General features: G+C 44.6%; 1 protein-coding gene across 1 annotated transcript; it reads left to right on the forward strand.

Annotated features, from left to right (window-relative positions):
• The first annotated feature begins 772 nt into the window (after window positions 1-772).
• Window positions 773-24,958, forward strand: IRS4 (insulin receptor substrate 4). The gene is made up of 2 exons (XM_060250243.1): window positions 773-4,340; window positions 21,942-24,958. Exons 1-2 carry the CDS (start codon window positions 788-790, stop codon window positions 21,944-21,946), a joined length of 3,558 nt encoding a protein of 1,185 aa, XP_060106226.1. The 5' UTR covers window positions 773-787; the 3' UTR covers window positions 21,947-24,958.
• The last annotated feature ends 2,494 nt before the right edge of the window (window positions 24,959-27,452 follow it).

Raw genomic sequence — 27,452 nt, forward strand, 5'->3', positions numbered from 1 at the left:
GGTAGGTGTCTTAAGCGTTCATTGGCAAACTGCCCTGCTCTTCCTATTAATCTCCCCCTCCCGGCCTTTTTTTTAACTCACTCTCTTAGACGCACGCACTGAAGGTTCCCGCCTCCGCCTCCCGTATCTTTTCGTGTGTGAGGCTGCGATTGGACTACACTCAAGACCCTCCCCCTCCGCCGCTTTACTATCTCTTTCACACACACGCACACACCCGGGCGAAGACATCCCACCTCCCCTCGAGGGCGATTCATTACCTTCGGGGTTTCATTGGCTGAGACGCGCGTCGCTCAACCTCGACGGAGAGCGACCCCACCCGCCGGCCCCAAGACGGACGAGGATTGGGCCACGGGGGGAGGAGGGGGAGAAGCTGCCTTCGGCTCCGATTGGCCCGTCTCGCCGGCTCCTCCATTCTTAGACTTTACTCTCCACGCACGGCCCCGCCCCCCTCGCGCCCCGAAGCGCCGCCCCGAATCACTCCTCTCCCCCGCCCGCGGAGGGTCACGTGATGTTTTCGCCGTGGTGCCGCCGCGGCTGCCTGGCTGTGTGAGGGAGAGAGCGGGCGGGCGGGAGAGCAGGAGAACCCGGCGCGCTCCGACCAGACCGGCTGCGAGGGGGTGGGCGCTCGCTCGCTCCGTCCGCCGGCCCGCCGAGAGGAGGCTCCGCCCGCCACGAGCCCCGGCCCGGAGCCTACCGAGTCCTGCGGCCACCCATGTCCAGCCGGGCCTGGGAGACCCTGCCGTCGTGAGGGCGGCTTTCCCGCTCGCCCTGCCCCGGGCCCCTGAACATGGCGAGTGGGACGGTCGGGGCGGCCGGGGAAGGTGCCTGCCCGGCGCTGGACGCGAGAGACGAGGCGGCGACGACCCACCCCGCCGCCAGCCAGGGGGCCAACGCGACCAAGCTGGCTGTTGCTCTTCCAGCTGAGGAGGACCAGGAGCTGCTGCCCGAGGGCTCCCCCGGCCCTCCCCCTGCTCAGCCGCCACACCATCTGATGCTCCTGCTGAGGAGATCCCCCAGCACCTCCCTCTGCCTGGTCCAAGAGGAAGAAGCGGCTGCCCTGCCCCCGGGCAGTGCCGTGGGGCGAGGTGGGCCCATTCCTGCCGGGCGAGGTGGCCCTTCCACGCCTTCGGGACGGGCAGCCCCCCCTGCACCGACAGTCGGGGTCGCCGGGACCTCGTTGGGAGATGATGTGAGGAAATGCGGCTACCTGAGGAAGCAGAAGCACGGCCACAAGCGCTACTTTGTGCTGCGGGCGGAAAGTGACCTGGCCCCGGCCAGGTTGGAGTACTACGACAGCGAGAAGAAATTCAAGAGCAGCCTGAGGGCGGCGGTGGGGAATGTGGCCCTCTGCTGCCCCCCTCCCAAGCGGGTGATCCCTCTCTACCAGTGCTTCACCGTCAGCCGGAGGGCGGATGCCAAGCACAAACACATCATCGCCCTGTATACAAAGGATGAGTATTTTGCCATGGTGGCTGAGAATGAGGCTGAACAGGAGGGCTGGTATCAGGCAATCAGTGAGCTTATGAGTCAGAGCAAGAGGGGGTTCTTGGAGCAGGAAGACCAGGCTGATCAGCTGCTAGATGATGATGATGAGCATTATGGAACTGCTCTTAGACCAGGCACTGTCTTCAAGGAAGTCTGGCAAGTCAATGTGAAGCCCAAGGGGTTAGGGCAGACAAAGAACTTGACTGGGGTGTACAGATTGTGCCTCTCTAGTAAGTCCATCCACCTTGTCAAACTGAATTCTGAGGTACCTTCTGTCCACTTACAGCTGATGAATATCCGTCGGTGTGGGCATTCAGAAAATTTCTTTTTCATTGAGGTGGGCAGATCTGCATCCATTGGGCCAGGTGAGCTGTGGATGCAAGTGGATGATTCAGTGGTTGCTCAGAACATGCACGAAACCTTTTTAGAAACCATGAAAGCTCTGAAAGCCTTTTCTGAGTTCAGACCTCGCAGCAAGAGCCAGTCATCTGGTGGTGGTAGCAGCACCAACCCCATTTCATTCATTACTGCCAGGAGGCACCTTGGCAATCTGCCACCCAGCCAGACGGGCTTACAGAGAAGATCCAGAACTGAAAGTGTTACTGGTGGGACTCCTCCCACCACCAAGAGCAGTAATTCTTACCGATTCAGAACTTCTAGTGAAGGAGAGGGTACGATGACCAGACCATTTAGGTCAGTGACCGGGAGTCTCATTCATTTGAATACAGCACGGATGAATTTAGGACGACAAGAAGGGAGTGGACGATATGTTAGGGCAGCATTTACCTCTTCTTATCATGCCAGGTCTGCCTCTCTGCCAGTATCTCATTTTCCTTCCACTACCAGCCCCATCAGCGTTTCTTCAACTAGTGGCCATGGGTCTACTTCAGATACTCTTGTAAGGCCTTCCAGTTCATCTGTCTGTGGTTCCCCAAGTGATGGTGGCTTTATCTCTTCAGATGAATATGGTTCCAGCCCTGGAGACTTCCGATACTTTCGTGTGAGAAGTAATACTCCAGATTCTTTGGGTAATACGCCACCCATTAGAGAGGAGAACTGTTTAAATGAGTACATGTCCATGAGCAAACAGCAATTGGATAATAGCTCAAGAGATGACTTACGGGAAGCTGAAAAATGCATTAGAAAAAGAACTTACTCTTTAACAAAACCTGCGTCTACACCAGCACAACAGAAAACAACCCAAACTGCAACTTCCTTAGATGAGGATTCTGTTGGAAGCCATGGACATTTGCCTTGTTCTGAATCGCCAAAACTCAAAGACAGTCCTGATCCAGAGTATGGAGAGGCTCCCCTTGATTCTGTATATAATTACAACAGGAATAAAGCCAGAGATGATGGATACATGCCAATGATGCCGGGAGTTGCATCTTCTCTTGCAAGCAACAATGATTATCTGCCAATGACTCCTAAAACCACATCTGTACCAAAACAGATAAACAATTCTTGGTCATCATCTCAGGCTGACTCCAGGGGGTACATGATGATGTTTCCCAGGGCTGTCTCTTCACCGGTACGAAGTCCTTTAACTGGATTTAATTCTAAAAGCGGTACTGACAAGCTGGCAAATAATGAGTATATGGATATGTCACCTGGAAATTCAGCTGCTCCAAAGCCTCCAAATGATTCAAATTATATGCATACCAGTGCTAGTTCAAAAGGTTTTGGCTCCTATTTTTCTCTCCCACGAAGCTTTAAGACTTTATCAGGACAAAATGGTGAACATAATGAATATGTTCCAATGTCATCACCAGGGAAACTACTGTATGGTGGCTCTGAAAATGGTAAAAATGCCAGTAGTGAAGTTCTGACTAATGGTCTTTCCAAGTCATCTATCTTGAAAGCTTCAGATGAAGGCCTTGCACAGAACAGGGTTACCAGGCCTACAAGACTTCCACTAGGTACTAGAGGTAGTAACACCATACCAAGAATGTATGATCGTACAATTCCACTTGAGCCATCAAGTCCTGGTGAATATATAAATATAGACTTTGGTGAAAAGGCAAGTAATACACCATACTCTTTATCTGCAGAAGGATCTCCATCATCTCTTGGCTCCAGTAGTGACCACAGGCAGTCTCCGCTCTCTGACTACATGAGTGTTGATCTGGATGTTCAGTCACCAAAAGCAACAAAAGATCTGGCTAGTTCCTTAACAGATATTTCAGTTTATCCAAGCTCTAGTATCCCTAGAAACCAGCCTGATGCTGATTATGCTAGGCTCTCATTTGGTACTGCTTGTGTTAGTGCAGCAAGTGGTAGGATTGATGACTACACCGAGATGACCTTCAACATGGCAGCAACACCACCTGGACCGTTTGCCTCAGAAAGCAAAAATGGCTTGAAGATGGATAGTCCTCCTTCCATAGTGAATCGATTGTGTATTGTTGACCAATATGCTGGTAACACTGACTTCCCTGTTCCAAGCCCTGAACCTCCAGTAGTCCCTAAAGTCATTCGGGCTGACCCACAAGGAAGGAGGCGGCATAGCTCTGAAACATTCTCTTCTGCTGCCCCTGTTACCACTTCCTCCTCTTTCTTCACTGACAGTAGCAAAAGGCACAGTTCTGCCTCTTTTGACAATGTATGGTTGAAACCTGAAGAACACATTTCAGATGGCCATGAAAGCAAGATGTCCAGAGATACTTCAACTGGATTTCAGAACGGCTTAAACTATATAGCTCTGAATTTACGAGAGAATTCTCTAAACTGTGAGGAGAGCCCCAGCACACCCAATTGCCACCTCTCAAACGGTACTTTGAATCTGGAAAGTGGAGTATATGTAAGCATAGACTTCAGCAGATCTGATGGACTGAAGTGCAACGCTGCAAGAAAAGGTTTGTAACTTTTAATAACTGCTGTTTCAATGCATGTAATAACTTTTAATTCATTTGGCTTTTAAAAGTGGGAAATGAAGTGTTTGGTCCACAGTTTTTCATTGGGTATCAGGTTCTGACCAAATACAATCCAGACCCAAGAGTCTGGCTGTAGTTAACTCATTTCTGTGTTAATTTGTATATTTTAGCATACTGACTTGGACTTACTGGTTTGGGAGATAGAGTAGTGGGGCTATTTATAATACATTTATAATTTGTTTGAATAGTTGTAAGTCCTGTTTACTTTTGTAGTTGATTGCCAGCTTTGGTGTCCGTGCCCTAGTCTTCAGCATTGTAATAAGGGGAACTAGCTACGCATATTCTTCCGGAGAACAGACAACCATTTATTTTAATCTGGTGACATTAATAGTCATTAAAGGGTTGGGGCTTTTTTTATGATGCATGTTTTAGATACTGTCAGCAAAAAGAATTGCACTGCAGAGTCTTGGAGAATGAAACTTCTTGGTCTTCTGTAGCAGTCACAGTCTGTCTGCTTTTCTTCTAAGTTAGAAAGTCTTTTATCTATATCAGACCCAGGGATAGTATGGCATGAAATACTTGGGACAACTTAATACATCCTCTTCACATGGAAGTTTTATTAAAAAATTATGAAGACTGCCACATCTGTGTTAGCTTGAATGAGGACTGCATTATAAATCTGACCTGTTCATATACTGGAATGGTCATGGCTTTTCCCAACTCCACGTTTTTAGGGACCTGTAGACCATGAGGAGGCTGGAGTTCTCAGAAATTACGTTATCTTCTGCCCCTCCCCTTTCCTGAGGGAGGGAGCACCTATGTCAGGGCTTACACTTCCAAAGTAGTCAGTGATACTTTGGAAGACTTGAAGACATGTTCTCATTAGTGTTTGAAGTTCATGGTTTAGTTCTCGGTTGCATTTTCTTTCATTAAAATAAGTTTTCTACTTGGGGTGCTGTGCCACTGCTTCCTGCTGTAAATGAAGAACAATGCAAGAACTGTCTAGGTTTTCAGTGTTGTGTTGGTATAGCGGTCAAAACAATCTGCAGTACTTTTTAGTGCCGTGGCCTCTTGTGTCAGTCTTTTTGTATATCCAATTGTGTGTCTTAATCTAAAGTAATGTCTTCAGGTACATAATCCATACCTCTTAGCTGGTATTATTTCTAACAGCAATCAATTTCTTTTTTTGACATTTCTATTTTTATAGTGGGAGAAGGCAGTAGAAGTCATCTCAGTCAATCACTTGAGTCACTCTTTGAGAGAAAACAAACCCCTTAGTCGCTGTTTTGTATTAGTAGTTATTTGTCTTTTGGGACAAGAGTGCCTTACAACATCCCAATATCTGCTTTTCCAATTGACTTACCCTGTTCTTGCCACATAAGGCTTATTCCTTATCTCTTAAAACATGATTGTGCAAAAAAATTACTGGGCTCTGATAAGTGGCTGAAATGCTGGTTCAGGGCTTCTGGGTATGTTTTAACTGTCTGAACTTATTTATAAACCTATAATGGGCTTCCTTGATTTCTGATTGTTTAGGAATATAATACTGGGAAAGATCACATGAGATATAAGTCAACCTATATGCATTGCTTAGGGCTTTTGAAAACCATATGGATTCGCTATGTTTGTGTGTATTTGTTTGGTCTCCAAGTGTAACAGTCAGGAGTGCTTTTCTAAATTCGTGACAACCAGTTTCCTTTTAAAAATTAAACATTAATTTAGCAAAGTTAGCAGTGATGAAGATCTGTACTGATTTTGTTTTCTCCTAAGGTGTTTTGCTCAGTATTATTCCTTCTTTTAAACTTTGGACACTCCCCCCGCCCCCAGCATCTGTTTCAAAGCCTTCACCTGTCAGCTTTGCTGTTCAAACAGAAACAGGATTAGTGCTGCAGTTTGCAGACATGCATGCATTTGATAGCATTTTGCATATAACTTTCTTGTTTTTCCTTAGTGAAGGTTTATCCCGTGGAAAAGCTTTAACCATGAGAGTGAACAAGAAAAAAAAGGGTAGATATCATGTAGCTGAGTCTACTTGACTATTTGTTATCTTGTTCAGTTTTTTTTTTTTAATTGAGCATTTAATATGCGATTCTGTTGTATATTGTCACAGCTCTAGGCAGATAGATTCAGGTGGGTAGCCGTGATGGCAGAACAAAGTAGCAGAACAAAGTTTGAGTCAATGTATAAGCTTTCGTGTGTAGCTGAAGATGTGTGCTTGCGCGTGAAAGCCTTATACCTTGAATAAAACTTTGTGGGTCTTAAAGGTGCCACTGGACTCAAGCTTAATCATAGGCAGAGTAACCCATGCTTAACTTCAGTAACTGTTGGGATAGGAATTGATGTGTTCATTAATTTTCATCTGACTTCTGTAGATAATCATTATAGCAAAAGGAAACCAATTCACTGAGGTACAAAAGTGCCTTGTGAGTTGAAAGTTGTGAAGAATTTTTGAGCTCTACAAGTAGAGCTTTGGAATCTCTTTTATGCTGTGGCTGTACTGAGGGATAGCTGGAGGCATTCTTAGAGATATAGTGAAATGCATCATGTCAGAATAAGGCCTCTCCCGCCCCAGTATTGCTGCATTCTTCCATCTGTATCCACAGGGCTGGGGAGGAGTGAACACAGTATCACTTCAAGATCATATACAAATTGCTTGGACTACTCTGTGAATGGGGAGTAAGGGCAACATTTTGTTTCTAAATTGTGTAATTTAATTATTTATTTTTATTTTATCATATTTATATCCCGGCCTCCCCAAATGGGCTCTGGGCGGCTTATAATAATGTCCCTTATGTGGTGTTACATGTTACATGTAAAATTCACACTAGGACATTAGTGTGCCAGTTTGGTGTAGTGGTTAAGTGTGCGGACTCTTATCTGGGAGAACCGGGTTTGATTCCCCACTCCTCCACTTGCACCTGCTGGAATGGCCTTGGGTCAGCCATAGCTCTGGCAGAAGTTGTCCTTGAAAGGGCAGCTGCTGTGAGAGCCCTCTCCAGCCCCACCCACCTCACAGGGTGTTTGTTGTGGGGGAGGAAGGTAAAGGAGATTGTGAGCCGCTCTGAGACTCTTCGGAGTGGAGGGCGGGATATAAATCCAATATCTTCTTCTTCTTCTTCTTCTTCTTAAAAAGGCTTTCCCTGCAAAAGAATAAGTGTGTTTGAATTATTCCGGTGGGTAGCTGTATTGGTCTGAAGCAACAGAAAAATTTACCTTGACTCCAATTTCACCTTTAAGTCCAACAAAGTTTTATTATTTATTCATACTTGTAAAACTGTGTTGGTCTTAAAGGTGCCACTGGGCTCAACCTTTTGTTTTGAACTATTCTATGATTTTTATTTTCCTGTTGTTTTCATGCACAGAGCATTCTTTGCTTGTCCCCAGACAATCTTCTGTTTTAAGAATCTAATTGGGAAAAGTTCCAAAAGATTTACAGGTGGAATTCACCAGCATGACAGAGGAATGAAATGTGGCAGTGAAACTGTGACCTAAAGCATCTCCAACATGTTGCTGAGGCACAGAGCAAGTCTGAGTCTGCATACTTGGGCTTAGAACTCTGAACTGAGGCTTGATCTTCAAGTCATTCTTGTGGAGCTCAATGTTGATTCTCTTTGCCAGGTCATATTATAGTCTCATAATAGTTTTTTTAAAAAAAACTTTTAACAGGTGACTGCTCTTATGCTTCAGTGCAAAGTTCCATAAGACTCATTTCAAGTAAAACTCGAAAAACTTAAATGCAGTAACATAGTACTGTTAACTCAAGAAGCAGTTCTGAAGATAGAACTCCTAAAGTTAAATGCCTGGACCCCCTATTCTGACAGTTATTACGAAGGTTTGTGCTTTACCTGGATCCAGATAAGACGTAGGGACTTCCAGTTGTTAGATAGTTGTTCTGTGTCCCTGTTCCATACATTTTATGAATGGGGAAAGTCCATAGCATTGTTCCATATAACTGAATCATTGTAGCTGCATAGTAAAACAGTGTAGGTTCTATGGCAAATTGTATCTGACTTCCTTGGGGTTTAAGTAAGTATTGGGTTGGTTCCTGCAGAAGGTTCTGCAGCTGGAAATAATTTCACTTTGCAGAATGTGGTTTTCTTACTGCAGGCCAAAATGGCACCTGAGATGCTGGTTCTAGGGGACAGGGTATCCCCAAGAATAGCTTGTGGGGAGAAGCCGCTCTGCTTGTAGCAGTTCTTCAGGGGATTCCACAAGTAGAGTAAAAATACAGTTGTTTTTGTTATTCATCTGGAGCTCTGCGGGAGGGGAAGCAGTTTTGGGGAATGAGATGCTGTGGAAAGCCATTGGGCAGTTGAAGGGTTTAGAAGAAGAAGACTCTAGATTTATACCCTGCCCTTCTCTCTGAATCAGAGACTCAGAGCAGCTTACAATCGCCTATATCTTCTCCCCCCACAACAGACACCCTGTGAGGTGGGTGGGGCTGAGAGGGCTCTCACACCAGCTGCCCTTTCAAGGATAACTCTTGCAATAGCTATGGCTAACCCAAGGCCATTCCAGCAGCTGTAAGTGGAGGAGTGGGGAATCAAACCCAGTTCTTCCAGATAAGAGTCCGCATACTCAACAGCTACACCAAACTGGCTATCCCTTCCCTCTTTCTGGTGTTTCTCAGTTCCAGTGAGCCCCCCCTCTTATAGTAGCTTTTCTGTAACACAAGTGGCTGGTGGAAGCGTGTTGCATGGATTTGCATATAAGGTTTTGGTTAGGCCCTTGTGTATAGGCCCAAGTCATTCAGCTTCACTTCCTGAATCACTGATGTAGAGCTTTCAAACACATCAACTCCCCAAATGTTTGACTTTTGTCCGTATCATTTTACCTAAACTAATGAAGCTTTCAAAAACTGTTCAGTGGAGAATGGAGAGGAATATATAAAAACATCTTCATACTTTCAAGATCTGATTCAGACTCTTTGCAAATGTAAGCGAACATCATCTGTAAAAAGAGCTGAAAGTTAACCCTCTAATTATATGCTACTTAGAAATCTAAAAATAGATTAATATTAAGACTGGGGAAATGTACGGGGAAAAGGAGGACAGTGGAGTTCATTGCTCTCAAATGTAATAGAACAATTATCTGACACATCATTTCCCCCCCCCCCCCACGCACAAAATTAAGTGTAAATGTTATGTATCTTTTTGACAGCATGTTTTAAATGTGGAACGGTTGTGCCTGTAGTCGGACTCGTTCCTAGGCCTGTTGAACTGTGCTCTGAGTTGTGGTGATGTTTCAGTGATAGTTATAAATACTGTGTTGATATCTTTATACTGCTGTGAGCTGCCTTTCGGCCTTGCCCTGGGATGGTTCCCTCCTGTTTCCCGTATAAGCAGCAACAGTCACTGTGTTGACCTGAATTGCAGCTGTGCCCGAGAATGCCAAGTATCACTTCACCTGCAACTTTAGAACCAGCTGAAGAACAGATTTACACAGTGTGAATGTGAATTGATTCTGTTTCTTTTCTTTTGTTAAGGTTCCATTGTGAATGCTGTAGGAGAGTTAGTTTAAGCCAAAATAATCCTCAAGCATATTTCAGGATGGTGATGCTGACCTAAGATTCTGGATGTTGGTGTTCAGGCATGTGCTATTCACGTTCTTTAAACTGATCGTTCCACTGGTCATCCTGTGCTGCAAAGGCTAAGAACTGAACCTGCTAACACACTTTTTCCCCAAAAAACCCCCACTTTTTATTATTTTTGCAATATATTGAAAAGTATACCTCTATTAAATACCAAAAATAATCAGCCAATACATTACAAATTTCCTCTCCCCCCCTCCCGCCTCTGATTCATGACCTCCATCGGTATTTAAAATATATCGAAAATAATCTAAAGGTAAAATCTACAATTATAGAATCTTCACTAAAAATTACTATTATCTTAGTTATCATATTTTGTCCTCTACTTAATTCTTATTCAACTAGCTTGCATATTAAATCAAATATCGATATTCACATTTCCTCTTCCCATTAAAAGTTCAATTGATATTATCAAAAACCACTAAATGTCTCTTTACTTTCCATTGTTTCTCCACATAATTTTGAAATTTCTCCCAGTCTTCTTTGAATTTCTCTAAGTTACATTCTTTTAAGATTCTAGTAAGTTTGTCCATTTCAATCCAGTTCAGTACTTTTAAGACCCAGTCCCATTTCTCTGGTATTTTATCTTGCTTCCACATTTGCGCATACAATGTTCTCGCAGCTGAAAGCCTGCTAATACTTTTATTGATGCTGGTGATTGGTGCTAGAAGGTGTAGTGCATTGCTGGAAGGGATGCTGCATCCTTTCTTGCCTGTTTGATGTGCCTTTTTTTTGCTGCTTAAGAACAACAGGCGCAGTTGGCTCTCTTTGCATTAGGGCTTTGTTGGAACTATTTGGACAAAAAAGGTAAAGGTAGTCCCCTGTGCAAGCAGTCGTCTTGGGCAAGCTACCCACCAAAAGAGTTGTTTTTGTGGTCTGGTATGCTTGTTTCTTTGAAGTCATCAGTTCTTCAGTGCAGATAGAGATGGATGCTGGATTGTGACCTTCATGATGCGAACATAACTGAAGACAGTGAAAAACACATGGTCAGTTTATTGCTAGGACAACTTTAGAGCAGGAGATCTCAGCAAAGGCAGGTGTTTAAAACAAAGAAACAAAAAAGCAAATTATTGGATAACTGGTTTTCTCCTTGAGTTCCTGCATGGGAGCTGTTGGCGCAGGATCATCCTACTCAAGCACTGAGTAGAAGCAAAAAAATGTTTATCCTATTTCAAGTCAGGCCCTGATTTTGTTTTTCCTTGGCCTCTAAGGGCCAGCCCAGAAATTACAAGCCAGGGTCATTCTTCAGTCTTTATGGTTTTGTATTTTTATGATCATCCCTTCTTACACTGTGCGCCGCAGTATAATTTCTAGGCTCCATGGCAAGCTGGCGGCTGGGATTTGTCAAGCTTGCTTTAACGATAGAGCAGCACATCCCCATACATCCAGTAGTAATGTTGTGTTGAAAAGGGAAGGCAAAGACTGTTATTTAGTGGAGGAGGCGGTGGGTTGACAACTGCCTGAAAAGAAAAAAAAGTCTGTCCCTTTAATAGGGGCTTAATGGGATGTTATTAACCTCCATCCCATGAATATTATCAGTTATTAAGGCTCTATTAAAGGGGTAGACCATTCCTCTCCAGGCCTGTTGACAACCCTACTTGGCACCATGACAGTAATTTTAATTTGTACCATGACCATAATCTTAATTTGTACTACTAATCTATGGTGTTCTTGGAGCAGGCTTGTACACAGTAGCCTAGATGTTCTTTTGGTTTGCTGAACTGAGACTTAAGAACTTTTATGGGGAAAGTTCTGCAGTCAAACTGTATTTTGAAATAGCTTGGTACGAAATAGGAAGGTATCAGCTGGGATCTTATAGATGGGTTAAAGTTTTTAAAGAGTTGCAAAACCTTACTTTGTGGCAGGAGGGGTGGAGGAAGAAGGGAGGGGGAGGAAGGAGAAGTCTTCACTGCTGTTTGCCCTAAAACTCTGGTGACTCATCCTTAAATAGTCTGTGTGACCCAGAGAACTGCCTTCTTGGCCCACCCTACAAATTGCTGCTTGTTTTTCACTTTGGTCACATGTAGCTTTATTAGGCATCTTGAAGGCAACCTAATGATCACCTTCACTCTGTGCGTGTTGGAACAGAAATGTTTTGGTTTTGAGGAGCAAAATGGCATTTGCTGGATTGAGGGAGAGCTGGCAAATTCTTCTGTCATCAGGTCATTAGAGCCACTGCTAGCTTTCTCATGGCCAGGCTCCCTTGCCTTCAACAGGTGTGTGACCAGAGGAAATCCAGCAGTGGGGAACAGGTAAAATCCCTTTCCAGGTAGTTCTATCAATCCAGTGCCGTTGCATTGTCAGAAAAGAGGCAGAACAGCTGCTCACCTGTCTGTCTGAACTGTCACCCAGTTTCAGAGTTCACAGACAAATCTGGTTTCTCCTGCATGTTTTTAGAACGAAAACATCCATTATCTTTGCCCCCCGGATACATAGTTTTCAACCGGCAGGACGTGTCTAATACAGACCAACTTTTCAGACTCTGTCCTTGCTTACCTTGTAGGACAGCTCTTTCCCGTATTCATTGGTGTGTTTTTCAGTGAGGGTCAGAACAGAAGGTGAGTCTGCAAAGGACATGTGGCCGATGGCAGTGCTAGGAAAGGAGGGAGGAACTTGGTAGTCAAACTGAAGTTAGAGCATAGGGTAGGGCATGAGTTGAAACACATTTAATGAGTGGCTATAGGGGAAGTTAAAGGCAAGACTGTCGTATTCTGCAATTTCAAGCAAGTGCAGACAAGTAGCCGCATTTCACATTCCGGGAAAAACAAACTGGTTTCTAGTACAGATGGGTAGTTGGAACTTGGAGATCTGACCCAAGTCAGGCTGCATTTGGAACTCTAGCAGGAGTTCCTGCTTGGAGCCAGATTATGTTTGCCATATGAGGGCAATCTGCCAGTTGTTCTTGAGCCTCGCAGTCTGGTTTTTTTCCTGGTCAACGGGAGGGACTAGAGTAGTGAGGGGAAAGGGTGACTTGGGACCATTCCACTTGGCATGTTTGTTTGCAGTTGTTTTTGTTTTGTTTTCATGATAACTGCAGCATCTCAGTAAAGATGGAGTCAGTGTTCCCTCTGAGCTGAGTTAGTGTGACTACTCTGGAAGTCTTAATCACTACAACCACAGTGGCCCTCATTTGTTGGAAGCAAACCTGTATATCTGCTGGAAGCAAGGCTGGGGTTGGGGGGGGTGTGTGTAAGTGAAGGCAGTAGCAATCTGTTCCTTCCTTTGCACATATTATGGAGACTGTCATCCTTGGCTTGCAGACATTCAAACTGTGTCCTAATCTGGGCATCTTCCTCTGGGGCTTTCGACCTCTCCCAGGCTCTTTCAATGCTAAACTGACTTCTGCTGCCAATGCTAGACTGTGAGAAATGCTGGATAGCGATGTGTGGTTGTACCTGGGAGATCACTCCCTTTGCCTGAATACTGTGCTTCCATTTAAAAATACACATCCTCCCCAATTCTTGTTTGAGTATTCTGGAGAGGGGGTGGGGGGAAGTTTGCTTATCCCAGTGGGAAAGGCTGGGGGGAAACTTGCTTACCCCTTATTATACTACCTTCCTGTGCCTACTCTTCAAGTGAGAATTTTAATTGCCACCAGAATTGGGGGCGGGGGGAGGGAATGCTTTCTTTTATCTATCTAAAATTTGAAAGAATCTCACGTTAGAAGTGTAGCCCCTTAATTTTCACCCTATGGGTGGGTGGGGAGGAGACTTTATAACTGGAAAAGGCTGTTTCGTTGGTTTCCTAATATGATTGCCTTTAATTCCAGTTTGCAGGAATGCAAATAGAGTTTTTAAAACCATCTAAATCCAACACAAGTTTAATAGGGTTGCCAATCCCCAGTTGGGGGCAGGGGATCCCCTGTTTTGGAGGCCCTCCTCCCACTTCAAGGTTATCAGAAAGGGGGGGGGTTGAATGTGCACTGGGCACTCCATTATACCCTATGGAGACTGGCTTCCACAGAGTATAATGGAGAATAGATCTGTGGGTATTGGGGGCTCTGGGGGGAAGGCTGTATTCTGAGGTAGAGTTACATTTTTAGCATAGCATCTGGTGCATCTGAAACCCCACCCCAGTTTCAAAAAGATTGGACCAGGGTGTCCGATTTTATGAGCCCCAAAAGAAGGTGCCCCCATCCTCCATTATTTCCAGTGAAGGGAAAGCATTTAAAAGGATATGACCAGAACTCTCTTCAGAGTTCAGTCATGCTCCTGGCTCCACCCCAAAGTCCCCAGATATTTCCTGCGTTGAATCTGACAACCTTTGTCCTTTTGCTTGCAAAGACAGAGATTAAAGTATATGGGTGATGCTGTACATTTTCCAGTACTTTTCACTTTCTCTTCCACCCAGTCTTCACTTTCTCTTCCACTGCAGTCTGTTGATAACATTTTCCAGCTATCTATAACTACAGACTGATTTTTTTTTCTCCAAGGTTGTAGTAAAAAGTAGGTCACCAAGGAATAAATTCTGGTTAACCCAGAATGACCATGCAGCTGTGTATCTGTGTCTTGGATGCTATTAAAATGCAGAATGAAGAATTGTTCAATTAGGGTAAAAACTTGTGGATGATCTCTTCAGCCTCCTATGAACTGATTGCAGCGCTTTGTACGAAACTGCAAGTTCTGGGTGGGGAAATGGGAATGTGTGATGTGGCATGGATTAGGTTGTACTTATTGCATTTCTAAAATGTAGCGCAAGTCCTTAGCCATTTTGATGGAAGCTCTTGGAGGCAGCAGAGAAATCGCACAAAGGGGCTGTATGCAGAACCAGACCAGTGGTTCATCAAGTTCAGTATTGTCCATCTAGGCTGGCAACAGTTATTCTGCAGGCAAAGCAAGTGCTCTGCCACCGAGCCATGGCCCCTTCCCCAAAATCCTTCTCATTCAGATATGAGAATCCACTTAGTTGCTGAAAATGCCATCTAACATGGCTTACATGAATGGAATACTTGGTAGCAGTGTTCCCTCTAGGCTGAGTTAGTGTGAGCTACCTCACAGTTTTTTAGCCTCCGGCTCACACATTTTTGCCTTAGCTCAGGAAAAATCGCCCCAGAGCAAACCAATGTATGCAGTACCTCACAACTTTAATGCCAGTAGCTCACAAAGCAGAGTTTTTGCTCAACAAGACTCCACAGCTTAGAGGAAGTATTGCTTGGTAGTTGGCATTCTGGTGTTTTTCTGAGGTGCTAGTCATGTGCAAAGTGTCTTACAAGGCTTAATTCATCTTCATACTTGTACTACTGTCGCATTATTCCTGTCTTCTAGATGACATACTGCTTAGAGAGAGTAATCTGTCAGTTACTGATTGTTCTTTGTATGGACACATAAGCTCAAAATGCAGGAAGAAGGCATGCCCCTCTGGTATAGAGTACTTGGACACAACCAGTGGAAAGGATCGGGCTGCTGCATCTGCCTGTTAGAGACATCAGGCAAATGTGGCCCATCTGTGCATTTTGCTCTTGACCTGAAGCTTGTATATCTTGTACTTGGGTGTCCTTAGCAAAGTACAGAATACAGAGTGGGAATCAGCCCTGGGGCTGAAATACATTTCCTCCGCTTTGTGTCTTCAGAGGCTGACTGCTGTTTCCACAGATCTAGGCAGGAACCAAGAAGGTAGAAGACGCTGAGCATGCAGGGTGTGTGTGTGTGTGTGTGTGCTTAACCCTTCCCTCACTCACTGCTTCCCCCTCCACTTCCTCTGATCTGCTGAAGAGACAAACTAGGAAAAGCAGCAGGCAAAGGAAAGGTAAAGCATCTACTGCTTGCCCGCCACTTCTGTGGTGGAATTTGCACCCTTCATTACCCTGGAGAAACAGTGACCACGCTTTGAAGGTATGCAGTGGAAGTAGAAGTGCTGTCTGCACTACAACCACCCTGTCAAGGCTGGTTGTGAAGGGGCATAAATAACAGGCTGCCGTTCCATCTATTGGACCACAATGACAGCGGGAGAGTTATGGCTTCAGTGGGGCTGTTAATAGTTCATCATTTCGACATAAGTGAAGAACAGCCATTGCCGTAGAGACAAGTAAGCTACATTTTGTGTGCATATTGGAAGAAATGGAGCGTTGCTGGTGGTATTACACAAATGTTTCCACCTTAATGTGTGCACTTGCTGCCACTGGAGCCAGATAAATACAGGAAGGGAGATGGGGAGATGGGATGGGGCCTTGATGGATGCTGTATCTATGGCTTGGTTGAATTGTGGACTGAGGAATCGGCAGTTTTACATTGGTCAGTGATGATGATTGATGGGTGACAAATCGTCACAGAACACTTTGAGTGGACTACAGGCTAGCAGCAGCAAGACAGAAAAGGTGGTTGGAGGAATCTGCTGTAGAAACATCTTCAAAACGTTGCCAAGTACAGCTGCTCTGCATTGAGAATAATAATTGCTTGATGTTCTTAGGTTGTCTCTGGCCGGAGGCTGAGCAGTCTTTTGACTGCTGCAATGAATTTGCCATCTTTCTGCTTTATGTACAGATTGTCTCCTCTTTGGATCAGACTGGGGGCTGCTAGTTGAATAAGGAGACAGAGGTGTCTGAAGTGCAGGGTTTGTGTTTTCCATGAAATGTTGGTTATTGGTTAGTGATTCTGACAGGAGGTTCTGAAGGGGTTATACATTGCCAGTGGGGAAAATAATATTCTCCTGCTTGGAGAAGTATCTGTTTCAATGCGGTATAGCGGGAGTGTCAATATATTATAATGCTGAATGTATGCATGATTTCTCCTATCTTTGGAGATCAAACAAAGTGTACTGTGTTTAACTAGGCATTCTCAAGAATCTCTTATTACGTTCTGTGAGAACAGGAACATAACTTTTGGAGATTGGCTCTGTGTACCATGCATGGGTTGTTCATTGGGTAACCCTTTGGTACAAATAATGCAAACACTAGAACTAGTCTTTAGAGCAAGTGAGTGATTGGAAACACTTTATGGCATTTATTATTATTTTGGATTTCTACCCTGCCCTCCCCGCAAGCAGGTTCACCATGTCCACAAAAGAAGGCTGCGGCCGTGTCTTAGAGTTGATGACAGTCGCTTGTGTCTTAATGTGATTGATTTGCTGAAGCTGATATGTCTCTGACATTTTATGGAAAATGTTGGTGGGGAGAGGGTCTGCAGTAGATGACGGCTGCCCAGTTCTTGAGGGAATTGCTTGTGGTGTTGAGCACATCATGCTAGGGTCTCCTTGTAGCATCTTTACAGCTCAGGGTACTGATTTTGACCACTGAAGCCCCTTACTGCTTGGATGCTGCATATCCGGGACATTGCTTTCTCCTATATGTACTGTTACTGTCTCCAAAAACATGACTAACGGGATTCTGCAAGCTGATAAATGTGGAAGCACTTGACTTTTGGGGCTGGCTTCTGTGGGCCAGTGTGAAATGAACATAGGCAGAAAGAGTGGCCAGCACTGAAGCTAGTATCTGTTTCCTTATATGGATGTGAGTATGGTATATCTATGATTTTTTTAAAATGCTGTATGAGATGAGACTTAGGGAGTCTTACACATGACAGCAGTCCCCGCCCCCAACATAGTGTATCTTGGGAGCACGTGGGGCTGCCCTGTCTAGGATACATCTCTGCCAAGTGTATCCCTTAGAGGTGACTGAATATGAATATAATCTCAAGGTGTTCCTGGCATATACCCAAATGAACACACAGGAACATAATTTATACTGAATCAGACCATCAGTCCATCAAAGTCAGTATTGTCTACTCAGACTGACAGCAGATGTTTGGGGGTCTATCTGATCCTTAAACTGGAGATTGAAAATGGGACTCTCTGCATATCAAGCAGATGCTTTGCCGCTAAGCCACGGCCTCTCCCCTGCAGCTTCACAGATCTTAAAAGAGAGATGAGGACCTAAGAACAACCTGGGCTTAGGGGTACCGCCTGCTTCCTTTGTTGACCAAAGAAATGCCTTGTATCTAGAGAATTTATGATTACTAGGAAGTGGTGGTACAATGTACGTCTCCCTCGTTTGTGTGCATGGCTTCCTTGCAGTGAAGCAGAATACAGTTTCTGCAACAAAAGGAAGTTCTTTATCTTCTCATCCATTGGCATAAATCCCTCCAGTCGTGTCATGTCACTGCTGATCGCGTACCATCAAACTTAAGCCTTGCCCTTGTGATCAAGTGACTGGGCTTCAGAGCCCTTAACCTTGACTATACCTGAAGGGAGTCCCTGTGAATTACTGGTGCAAAAACCTCAGCAGCCAGTGTCCCTTTTCATTATCTGACATTGTTTTCTTGTGACAGCAATCACAGGAGCATGTACTCCGGAGCAGCTTGTGCAGGGCAAGCTAGAGCTGTAGTCATAAAGACTAGAAAGTGACTTTTCCTAATAGAGGGGACACTGGGATTTTTAGGAAGGTGACATCTCTGGCCTGTACCACATTCTGCTATTTCTCTAGACTCCTGTGGTATTGTGGGATACATACAGCCCCTTCTGTTGTAAACGAGTTATGCCAGACCCAGCTCTTCAGCGAGATCCAGTGAGGAAGCCATCCTGGAAGCTTTGAGCCCTCTGGCTTAACTGCTGTAAGGGAGTGACCTTGGCTGGTGAGGAGTGGTACAGAGGCTGCAATACTAGCTTGGGTCATTTTAGACCAGGGATGGGCAAGAATTGGGAAAACGGAGGTTCATGGTGTTCATGAAAAAACACAACCCCCCCCCCCTTCAAATCTTTTCAGTTTCCCAAACCAGTTGGTGGTTCATAGGTTCATGAGTTGGTGGAGTTTCCACGGGGTGGGGCAGCATTATAAAATCCCTTCCCCTTCACTTGGTGACGTGTGCTGTGGTGATGGTGTGACTCAGCAAGTGAAGGGAAGGCATTTAGGGAGATCTGTGAACCACTGCAAAAAAAAAAAAATTAGGGTGGTTCGTGGGCAATTGATGAACAACTCCATTGCCTCAATCACGGTTTGTGAACCAACCCAGGTCAGCACGAACTTTAGTTCATAAGTTGGTTTGTGCCAATCCCTGTTTACGACTCTCACGGGCCTCAGATGTTAACACGGTAACCAAAATTCCCAAGAAAAATGGAACTGCTGTACACGGCTCTGACTAAAAATAGGAAAGTAGCCCAAGCTTAAGTGTACTACTGTGTAAACTAGTACATTAACCAAATTTTTGCATACTAGCAAGAAGCCCTATCCTGACATAGATAGCCCAGGCTAGCCTGGTGGGGGTATTTTTTGAGATTTTGGAAGCTAAGCAGAATGAATCCTGGGTAGCGCTTGGGGTTGACCAACAAGGAAGTCAAGGGTTGCTACACAGAGGCAGGCAATGGCAAACCCGCTCTGTTTGCTTCTTGCCTTGAAAAGCCCCCCTAAGTCAGCTGTGACTTGACAGCACTTTTCACCACCAGCAAGAAACCCATCATGACGACAAGTGGGGCGAATGTTGAAGGACAAGGTGCCCTCCCCTGTGGGATCCTTCTCTGCGAAGGCTGGCGTGGCCGGTATTTATGGTGGAGGGTGGGTTTTGCCATCGTTGTGGCAGTGGTCCTCAGAATACTAGAATAGAAGAGCAGCCACTTATTAATACATTGTAGGAGCTGAACTTGCTCACTTTTTGTAGTGGCTTCAGCCACTGGGAATTGAGTGTGTTTCTCTCTGCTTAGTTGTATCTTAGCTTTTTGTTCACAGTCATGCTAGAAACGCCGGGGCAGTTGAGGGAGACGTCTGTGGTGGTATTCTGGGATGGCTATCAGATGGGTTTGGCGTGTGATTCTCTGGTAGTGAGAGAAGCTGCCTGTTCAGATCACTTGCTTTGTTATCTTGTGGCAGTTGTTGGAATTGATTGTTGTCTTTGATAACAAAAGTGTGTGTTTTGCTGCTTTCTGTATCTGGATTATTTATATCAACTGTGCCAAAAGAATTGATATGCATTTAATGTAATGAATGTTTGCAGAGTTTCCTAAAGGAAATGCTGGGAGTTTGCAGTTATATCAAGTTATGGTAATGTTCATTTTACCTATTAAGCAAGCTTGGGGAGGGGGGGGGGGCGGGGGAGAGAGAGAGACATGGAAGGAGAGAAGAACCCAATTCATTTCTTCCTATGAAGTTTTAACTACCTTCCTTTGATCTGTTAATTGCAGAGATGTAATGCCATTTACTGCATATATAAAGAAGCATCATTATAATTAAGTTGCAAGAGGAAAAGTTTTAGCATTTGTATTGGTGTACATTTTGCCATTCAAAGGCACAATCTGGTCTCTGATTGTATGTGCAAAAACAAAACAAAGATTGAGCACCCTTAACCAGGACAAAACAGTGAACAGATTAACGGCACAGATAGCGTTGGCTGCGGCTGGAGAAAATGTGATCACTTAAAAAAAAAAAAATCTATCCCTTCCTCCAAAGCACAGCATGTGTTTTCCATGGTTCTCTTCTCCTGTGCTTTACCCTTGCAAGGGTTGGCAGCAGAGGCTCCGCTGAGAGAGTGACAGGTCCCACCTCATTCAAAGAGCTTTAAGGTAGAGGCGAGATTTGAACCTGGTTTTCCCCAGTTCTTGATGAACTCTCTAATCTTTGCACTGCACTGGCTGTCAGAAACGCAATGAATTTTATCAAAGGACTTAAGACTTCGCTGTTAACATCTTTGTGTCCAATGTTTGAAGATTATATGATGATGGAGGTTGGCTGCATGCTGTGGCAGTTTAAGAAAAGTTGGGTCTGTGCACAAAACGTGGCCACTGCATGGAGGTCAGTTCAGTTCCAGGTGGCACCTTGCCCCACCAGGTGAGTGGCTGGCAAACAGCAGTTTGACCTCTGCCACTTCTTGTCTACCTGTGATGCCATAAAGAATGTTCCTGAGTCCTTGGGGTGAGCTGCTCTACATGGACAACTTGCCACAGGGGTGGGCAGGAACAGAATGTGCGGGTCTCATAACTTTAATATTAAATTTAACAGTTTAAAAGAAGAAACCCTCCAACCAGCCAGCTACTTGGTCTTGTTGAGCAATGCACAGTATTTGTATTCCTGCCTTTTTTTGTCTGTTTTTTGAATAGCATAGGTAGGGGCTTTAGTCTGGAAAAGCTGGGGGACTGAATTGTTCCTCTTTCACGATACGGTTCCTAGTCAACTCTGAATGACAACAGTGTTTTTGTGGCTGTTATAAACTTGGTCAAGAACATTGCTGGAAAACATCCTGACCCCTGTGCTACATTTTGGGGGAGGGAGCTCCATGTAAGTGTTGCTAGGACAGTTGCTGTGGTCCCTGAGCATCCTTGACAAGGGCTGGGCTGTACTGATGCTGCCACACAACTTACCTGAAGTTTTGATCACTGAGCTCTGGTTCATGTATTTCAGCTAGCCATGGGGGAACTGTCAGGCCGATTGTACAGCCTGCCCTGTTGCTGTGCAAAAAAGGCACAGGTATGTCAGAGGGAGAATTCCCTCGAGATGCTGGAATACTCAGAAGTACAAGTGATATGGGTTGTAGTTTCTTCATTAACCTTTCTTTCCCCTACATGTGAGATGGTGTAACCCATAAGTCACTTTTGGAATATGGGCTTGCTAAGAGGCACCTGGTACCAATCAGGTAAAGAGAAAAGTATGCAGTAGACTGGGAAATATGCAAGCCCTTGGAATAGACTAGGCAGCAGATGCGCAAGCCCTTGGGTCCTTCCGCAGACCAGCCCTCTACTGCAGCATCTTGCCAAGCGCTTCATCCTCGCTCCTTCTGTTTTGTGGTCCCCAGCTGGCTGTGGAAAAGAGGGTCGTTGCATCTTGAAGGGCTGTGGGATGTGGTTTACAGGCTGTTGTAAATTTGACAGGCTGGAAGAGATCCTGCAGAAGAAAAGTATGTTCACTTTTGGGGTTCAAAACCAAAAAAAGCTGGACATAAAGACTATGGGCAGCTGTTGGTCTCATAATAATGTCTGGGTGATTTCTACAAATGTCAGGCATTCTGTAAACCACGTGCAATAAGCCAAGCTGGTCTTTTTCTGTTCTTGCACTAAAATATTTTCTCCCCCTTCCACAGACTGATGGCATTACCATGGAAACTACGGAAACCATTGTGAGAAGAGCAGGCTTTGCAGCTGGTGTGTCTCCATAACTGTGTGGTGCTTTTGGGAGCAGAGCCCATCTTCAGCCATCTCCCTTCCCTTCCACCCGCACGGACCTGGAATGGTTGTCTCCATCGAGTGGCTGTCGAGTCTGCCATTGTGCCCATCTGAACGAACACTTTTATCATCGATGAGCCTTGACAGAGGGTTTCTTCACCCCCTCAAACATATCTGTCTGGGTGACAATGCAAATGCTGGAGTGGAGATGCTGACAGTTTCTGCTCTTTCCCCATCAATTTCTGTTTTTGAGAAGTCATGAATTGATGTCTGAAAAAAAATCTACCTAATATGGGTTTTTGCTTTTTTTTTTTTTTCTTCTTCTAGTACTTGAAATGAAATGCTTACATGTTATAAATGGTTTAGAATCATTGTTATTTGAGGGCGGGGACAGTTCTGAAATCCATTGGGTGGGGAGGGGAAGGATAGCTTAAGACTTGTGAACCAGTGATCCTGAGCATACTTAACTCGCGAGTCTCACGAGAATCAATTGAGGCTTGCACCAGTGTTCTGAACGGCAAGTTCCAATGCAAACAGCCTTTCCCACCCCCCACCCCCAGACTGCGAGAGAAGCTTTCTGTCCTCTGCATTTCTCTCTCCTGCTCCGTCCCCAGTGCATGTTCTCTTTGGTGCCTGCCTCTTTGCCTTGCGCATGGTGCAAGAGACGATAACCCATTTACGTTCTCCCTGGCCAGGCTTGGGGGAAGGAGGGAGAAGCCACTGCTGCATCCCCTTCCACAGTTACAGCCGTCTTTTCAGGGAAGCAGTGTTGCCGGACGATAAGCCAATTTTTTTTTTACAAATGTAGCAACAGCTGCTCAAAAACAAAATTGGGGGTGGGGGGGAGAAAGACTGGCTTCTTGCATACTCTCCCAGAGAAACCGTCAATTTAGTAAGCAAAAGTTACAAATCGTGCATGAGCATAGTAATCCCTCTGAACGCAGTGGGGCTTGTTTGCAACTAAACGCACAGTGGCTTTGGCTGTAACCAGCCCCTCTGAAGCCCCTTTAACTCTGGCGCCTTTCTTTGAGGCCGTAAGACGTGCCCTGTTCGTGGTGAGGCTTCAAGCTACAGGCACAAGACAATGTAAGATTTGGGCTTCAGGGTAAAGGGATGATACTCACATGACTCCTTTAAAAAAAATCCTTTACGGTACAAAAAAATTATGGAGCCTATACCTCTTTTCCTTAAAAAAAACCCCCTTATCTGCTCAGATCAAAGATTTATTACCGAGAATATCTGGAATAAGTAGAACCGAAGAATTGGTTATATCTGATTATAGTTAAGTTTCCTGTTACATCTCCCTGTGTAGTTATTTGTTAATTATATGTTTTGGATAAAAGGGGGGGGGTGATTTTTTTTTTTAGGTTCAAATGGAAAATGCAGACTCTGTATATTCCCCCTGCATTATAATGTTGATGTGCTAGAGAGCTTTTGTAGAAAGAATCCCTTTAATCTCAAAATTTAACAACGCTCCCTTTTATTTGGAGCAACTGTTTCATTTTTTATTCAAAATTTGGGGGGGGGGGACCATAACTAAACCTGTCCTATATTTATGCCTAATGAAGGTGGGAGGATACATTCTTTCTAATGGGTGTTTAAAATCGGAAACTGAAAATTGTAGTCAGACTCCAGGAGAGCTGCACCTTGTGGGCTGATGTCACTAAAAAGCAAGACACTAGTTGGTACGAATAGTATATCTACTAATAATTTAGATAACGGAAGTTGAAAACTGTACGCAAATCCTCAGGCACCACACAGCTGGTATTCCTCTGCATTGTATATTGTACAGGTATGGAGCCAGGGTTGTCTCACCTTCGAACATCTGACCTTTTTAAAGGTACTAGACAGGTTTGTATAACAGATTAGACCCTGCTGTCAGTTTTAATGTTCATTACTGTGTACTGGAATCTTATCTTTTTTTTTTGTTAAGTCTTAACGTTCATGTCACACAACTTTATTGGTAACATTTGGCAAACGTAGTTGGTATCCATGAGGTTACGGCAGGGCCCGGTAATCCGAAGGAAGAGGCTGCTGCAGAGTTTAAAAGCACAGATGAGTAGTTCCTGAATCTAGAAGAGCAAGGTTTTCAAGAATACAGTTAACTAGTTGCTGCTAAACAGATTTTAACTTTTAAAAAAAAAAGACGAGAGACCACTTTTCCAGACCACAAAACTGTCTTGCCATATACGTTTTGTTCAGACTCTGTAAATTAATAATGCAATAGGTACTGCCTTTAAAAATAAAAAAGCTTTACATATTTTTTATTTGAAAAATGAAATTTAGGTGATAGTTCAAAAAGATAAATTTGAAGGGGGGGGAGGTTAGTAAATGTTACATTCTTTATATATTAGGTCCTGAAGCTGAGGGAGGTGCAAGATACAGCACTGATTTTTGCAAATGCCGAATAAAATAAGCAAATGGGTAACCTCAACTCTTCTGGTACAAATACTAACAGGCACAGCATAAGAAATATGCAATTTCTTTGTCTTAGTTTACAGCAACTAACTTATTCAGTATTGTGCTGGAAGGCCATTTTTCCAACTGTGTAAAACATATCACTCTTGTGGGCAAACTTCCAGCACCCATTGATGCTGCTGTATAGTACAGAAAAAAACAAACAAACAAGGATGGAACAATGTTTGTCCTGTAAATTTAATTTGATATTTGGACAGTTATCGTCTGTACAAACTAAAACATATATGGTTGAAACTGTTCATTATATTTGCTATTTCTGCTTCACTGATCTGTTTAAAAGTTTTCGAGCTGATTGATCCGGCTGTGTCTTCCATTGTAAATATTGTTACATTGTTTTTTCATGGTAAAACGCAGCACATTTGCGATTTGGGGAGACTGGCTTGGAGCTCTGTATAGTGTTTATATTTATCTCGATTGGCTTTCCATAGAGCTACTTGCAGTAAATGTGTTCATGATAGTTGCGTCTTTGAGTCTTTCTTTAAACCTCTGGCTATGTTGTAGGGTTTTAAACCTCTGGCTGTGTTGTAGGGTTTAATTTTACATCCCCTTTATGCTAATAATTGACAATATCACTGACCTGGTTGGCCAGGCTGGCCTCATCCCATCAGATCTCAGCGGCTATGTTGGGTCAGCCTTGGTTAGTACTCAGAGAGGAGACCACCCCAAAAAAGTCCGGGGTTGCTATGCAGTGGCAAACGGCCTCTTGAACCTCTCTTGCCTTGAAAAATCTATGGGGTTGCCTTAACTCCGTTGTGACTTGATGGCACATTTTACAGCAGTGCTCATAACTGGCTTAAATTTCCATTTGATTTGCTTAAATGGAGAGAGTTTCTATCCTGCCCGTCTGCTTTAAAAAGCACTCGAGGCGGCTTATAACAGCGAGTAGCCATGACAGTCTTTAGAACAGTTCCCAGCTGGCGAAAAGGGGAGGGCTACTCAGAAAGGGGGCAGGCTTCTAATGCCGCAAGCGAGACACCTCTTAGAGCCCTTCAGGCCCCCTAACAGTTGTGGCTGGCTTTATGGCTCGGGGCTTAATGCATTCATTAACTGTTGACAGTGCTCATTTCATTGTCAGTGACTTCTAATGAAGCGTACGAAGGGATGCTTTGAGCTGACGGTAGTGCTGTAATGTGTGTGTACATCACAGGAGTATCAGTATTCACAGAAGAAAGCTGGGGACTTGCAGCTCTGGGCTGTGGCTGCTTTCGGTATCCCGGAAGGCACATTTCTGAACTTCAAGGAACACAGCCCTTATAAACTGATGCTGCCTTGTACTCAGGAGACTTACACTAAGTCAAGACGTTTCAGTAGCCACACTCTAGCATCTCAAGCAGAGCAAGGGTTTTTACCACCAATTACTTCCTTAGCATGCCAACTATCTGCCCCTGAGCCTTCTGGGTCCACGCCTGGCAAAGAATTCCATTGCTCAAAGCAGGGCCGTTCCCCCTTGAACGAAAGCAGCAGCATAAAGAAATAACATGGAGCTTGATGGTTAAGGATGAAAAATACTTCAAGTGCCGTATTGGTATGTAGATCAAGAGCAATTGAATCTTGTTCATTATAATAAGTCTTTTGCTTTCCCTGCTCGAAGATGGCCTGGATTTCAATTCCGGGGCAGAATTTCTTGCCGGGTGAGCAAATGGGGCCTCCCGTTGCCTCCATTTAAAATGAGCCCCAAGAAGGGTGCTGTATTTATTTATTTATTTAGTGGACTTATATCCCGCCCTTCTCACCGAAGTGTCTCAGGGCGGCTCACAGCATAATAATTCATACAATTCGATTTAAAACATTTACAAATACAATTAAAACCATAATTAATAAAACAAGATAAGATAAAACCAGCGGTCTATAGAAGCATTTTGTTCCATCCAGAGATGTTCTCATTATCAGTTAGGTGTTATAGGCCGTATGATCTGACAGGCTTTCTTATTCAGCTGCAGGTGCCCCTTATAGTCAGTGGGCTCGAATGTGCCAAAGTCTGCCCAGATTGGATGCGTAAATGAAAGTCTGAGATTAAGCGGGCTGATTGAACCAGAATGAGATGTTTCAAAAGAGGAAGGGGAAGCCCAGGGATGGGGGAGGAGGGTTGAAACTGACTGGAGAGCACCTTCGCGGTGCGTGACCTCTGTGTTCAGTGATGGCACCGCAGGTCAGCTAGCGGGCAGCTGCCGTAGGTATTGGTACTGCAGACCTCTCAGCCATTCAGTACTCCACACTGATACAGCAACTTCTGTCTCAAGGGCAAGCGGATGGTAAACGATCATTGCAGGCTCAGACACAAACCACTAGATCCAGTAGTAAACGAAGGTTCGACAGGTTTCCTGTTGAAGATAGATTCGAGGGTGGGGGGGGGGGGCTGTGGTGGTCTGAAGCAACAGAACCATGTTTTGAGTCCAGCGTTACCTTTAAGACCAACAATGCTTCATTCTGGGTCTATGCTCTTGTGTGCGTGCGCACTTCTTCAAATTCATCATATGGTTTCAGGTGCGGTACGTTTGTCTGAAGCAATAGAATAAATGGCACCTTGAAGACTAACCACGTTGAATTCTGGGTCTCTGCATGCCCACTTCTCATACACGTGAAACCTTATACCCAGAATTAAACTATGTTGGACTTAAGCTTTGTTCTTTGACTGCTGAAGAAGACAGCCAATGCAACACTGCTGAGCTTAAGAAGTCCAAACAACTAAAATCACAACACCTTCAGACTTCTGCCCCCCCCCCCCCCATTCGGAAACAGCTATGTAGGCTGCCACTCCGTTTCATCAATTCTGGGTGCTGGTTATAACCTTTCAAGACTTTCACACGTACCTGGAATCCACGTACCTGAAGGACTCTCCTTCCCTACATCCCTGTGGGCCAACCAGGGTCACCAGGCAGCCATCCATTGGCTAGCCCACCTCTCTTGGGGTGGACCTTCTCTATGGTGGCTCCAGCTCTGTGGGAGGGGCT

Source organism: Heteronotia binoei, chromosome 11, assembly GCF_032191835.1.
Source record: "Heteronotia binoei isolate CCM8104 ecotype False Entrance Well chromosome 11, APGP_CSIRO_Hbin_v1, whole genome shotgun sequence".
Lineage (NCBI taxonomy): Eukaryota > Metazoa > Chordata > Lepidosauria > Squamata > Gekkonidae > Heteronotia > Heteronotia binoei.

What these genes read in the sequence shown, in the direction of transcription:
- IRS4 (XM_060250243.1), top strand. Translation starts at nt 788, where the DNA reads ATGGCGAGTGGGACGGTCGGGGCGGCCGGGGAAGGTGCCTGCCCGGCG.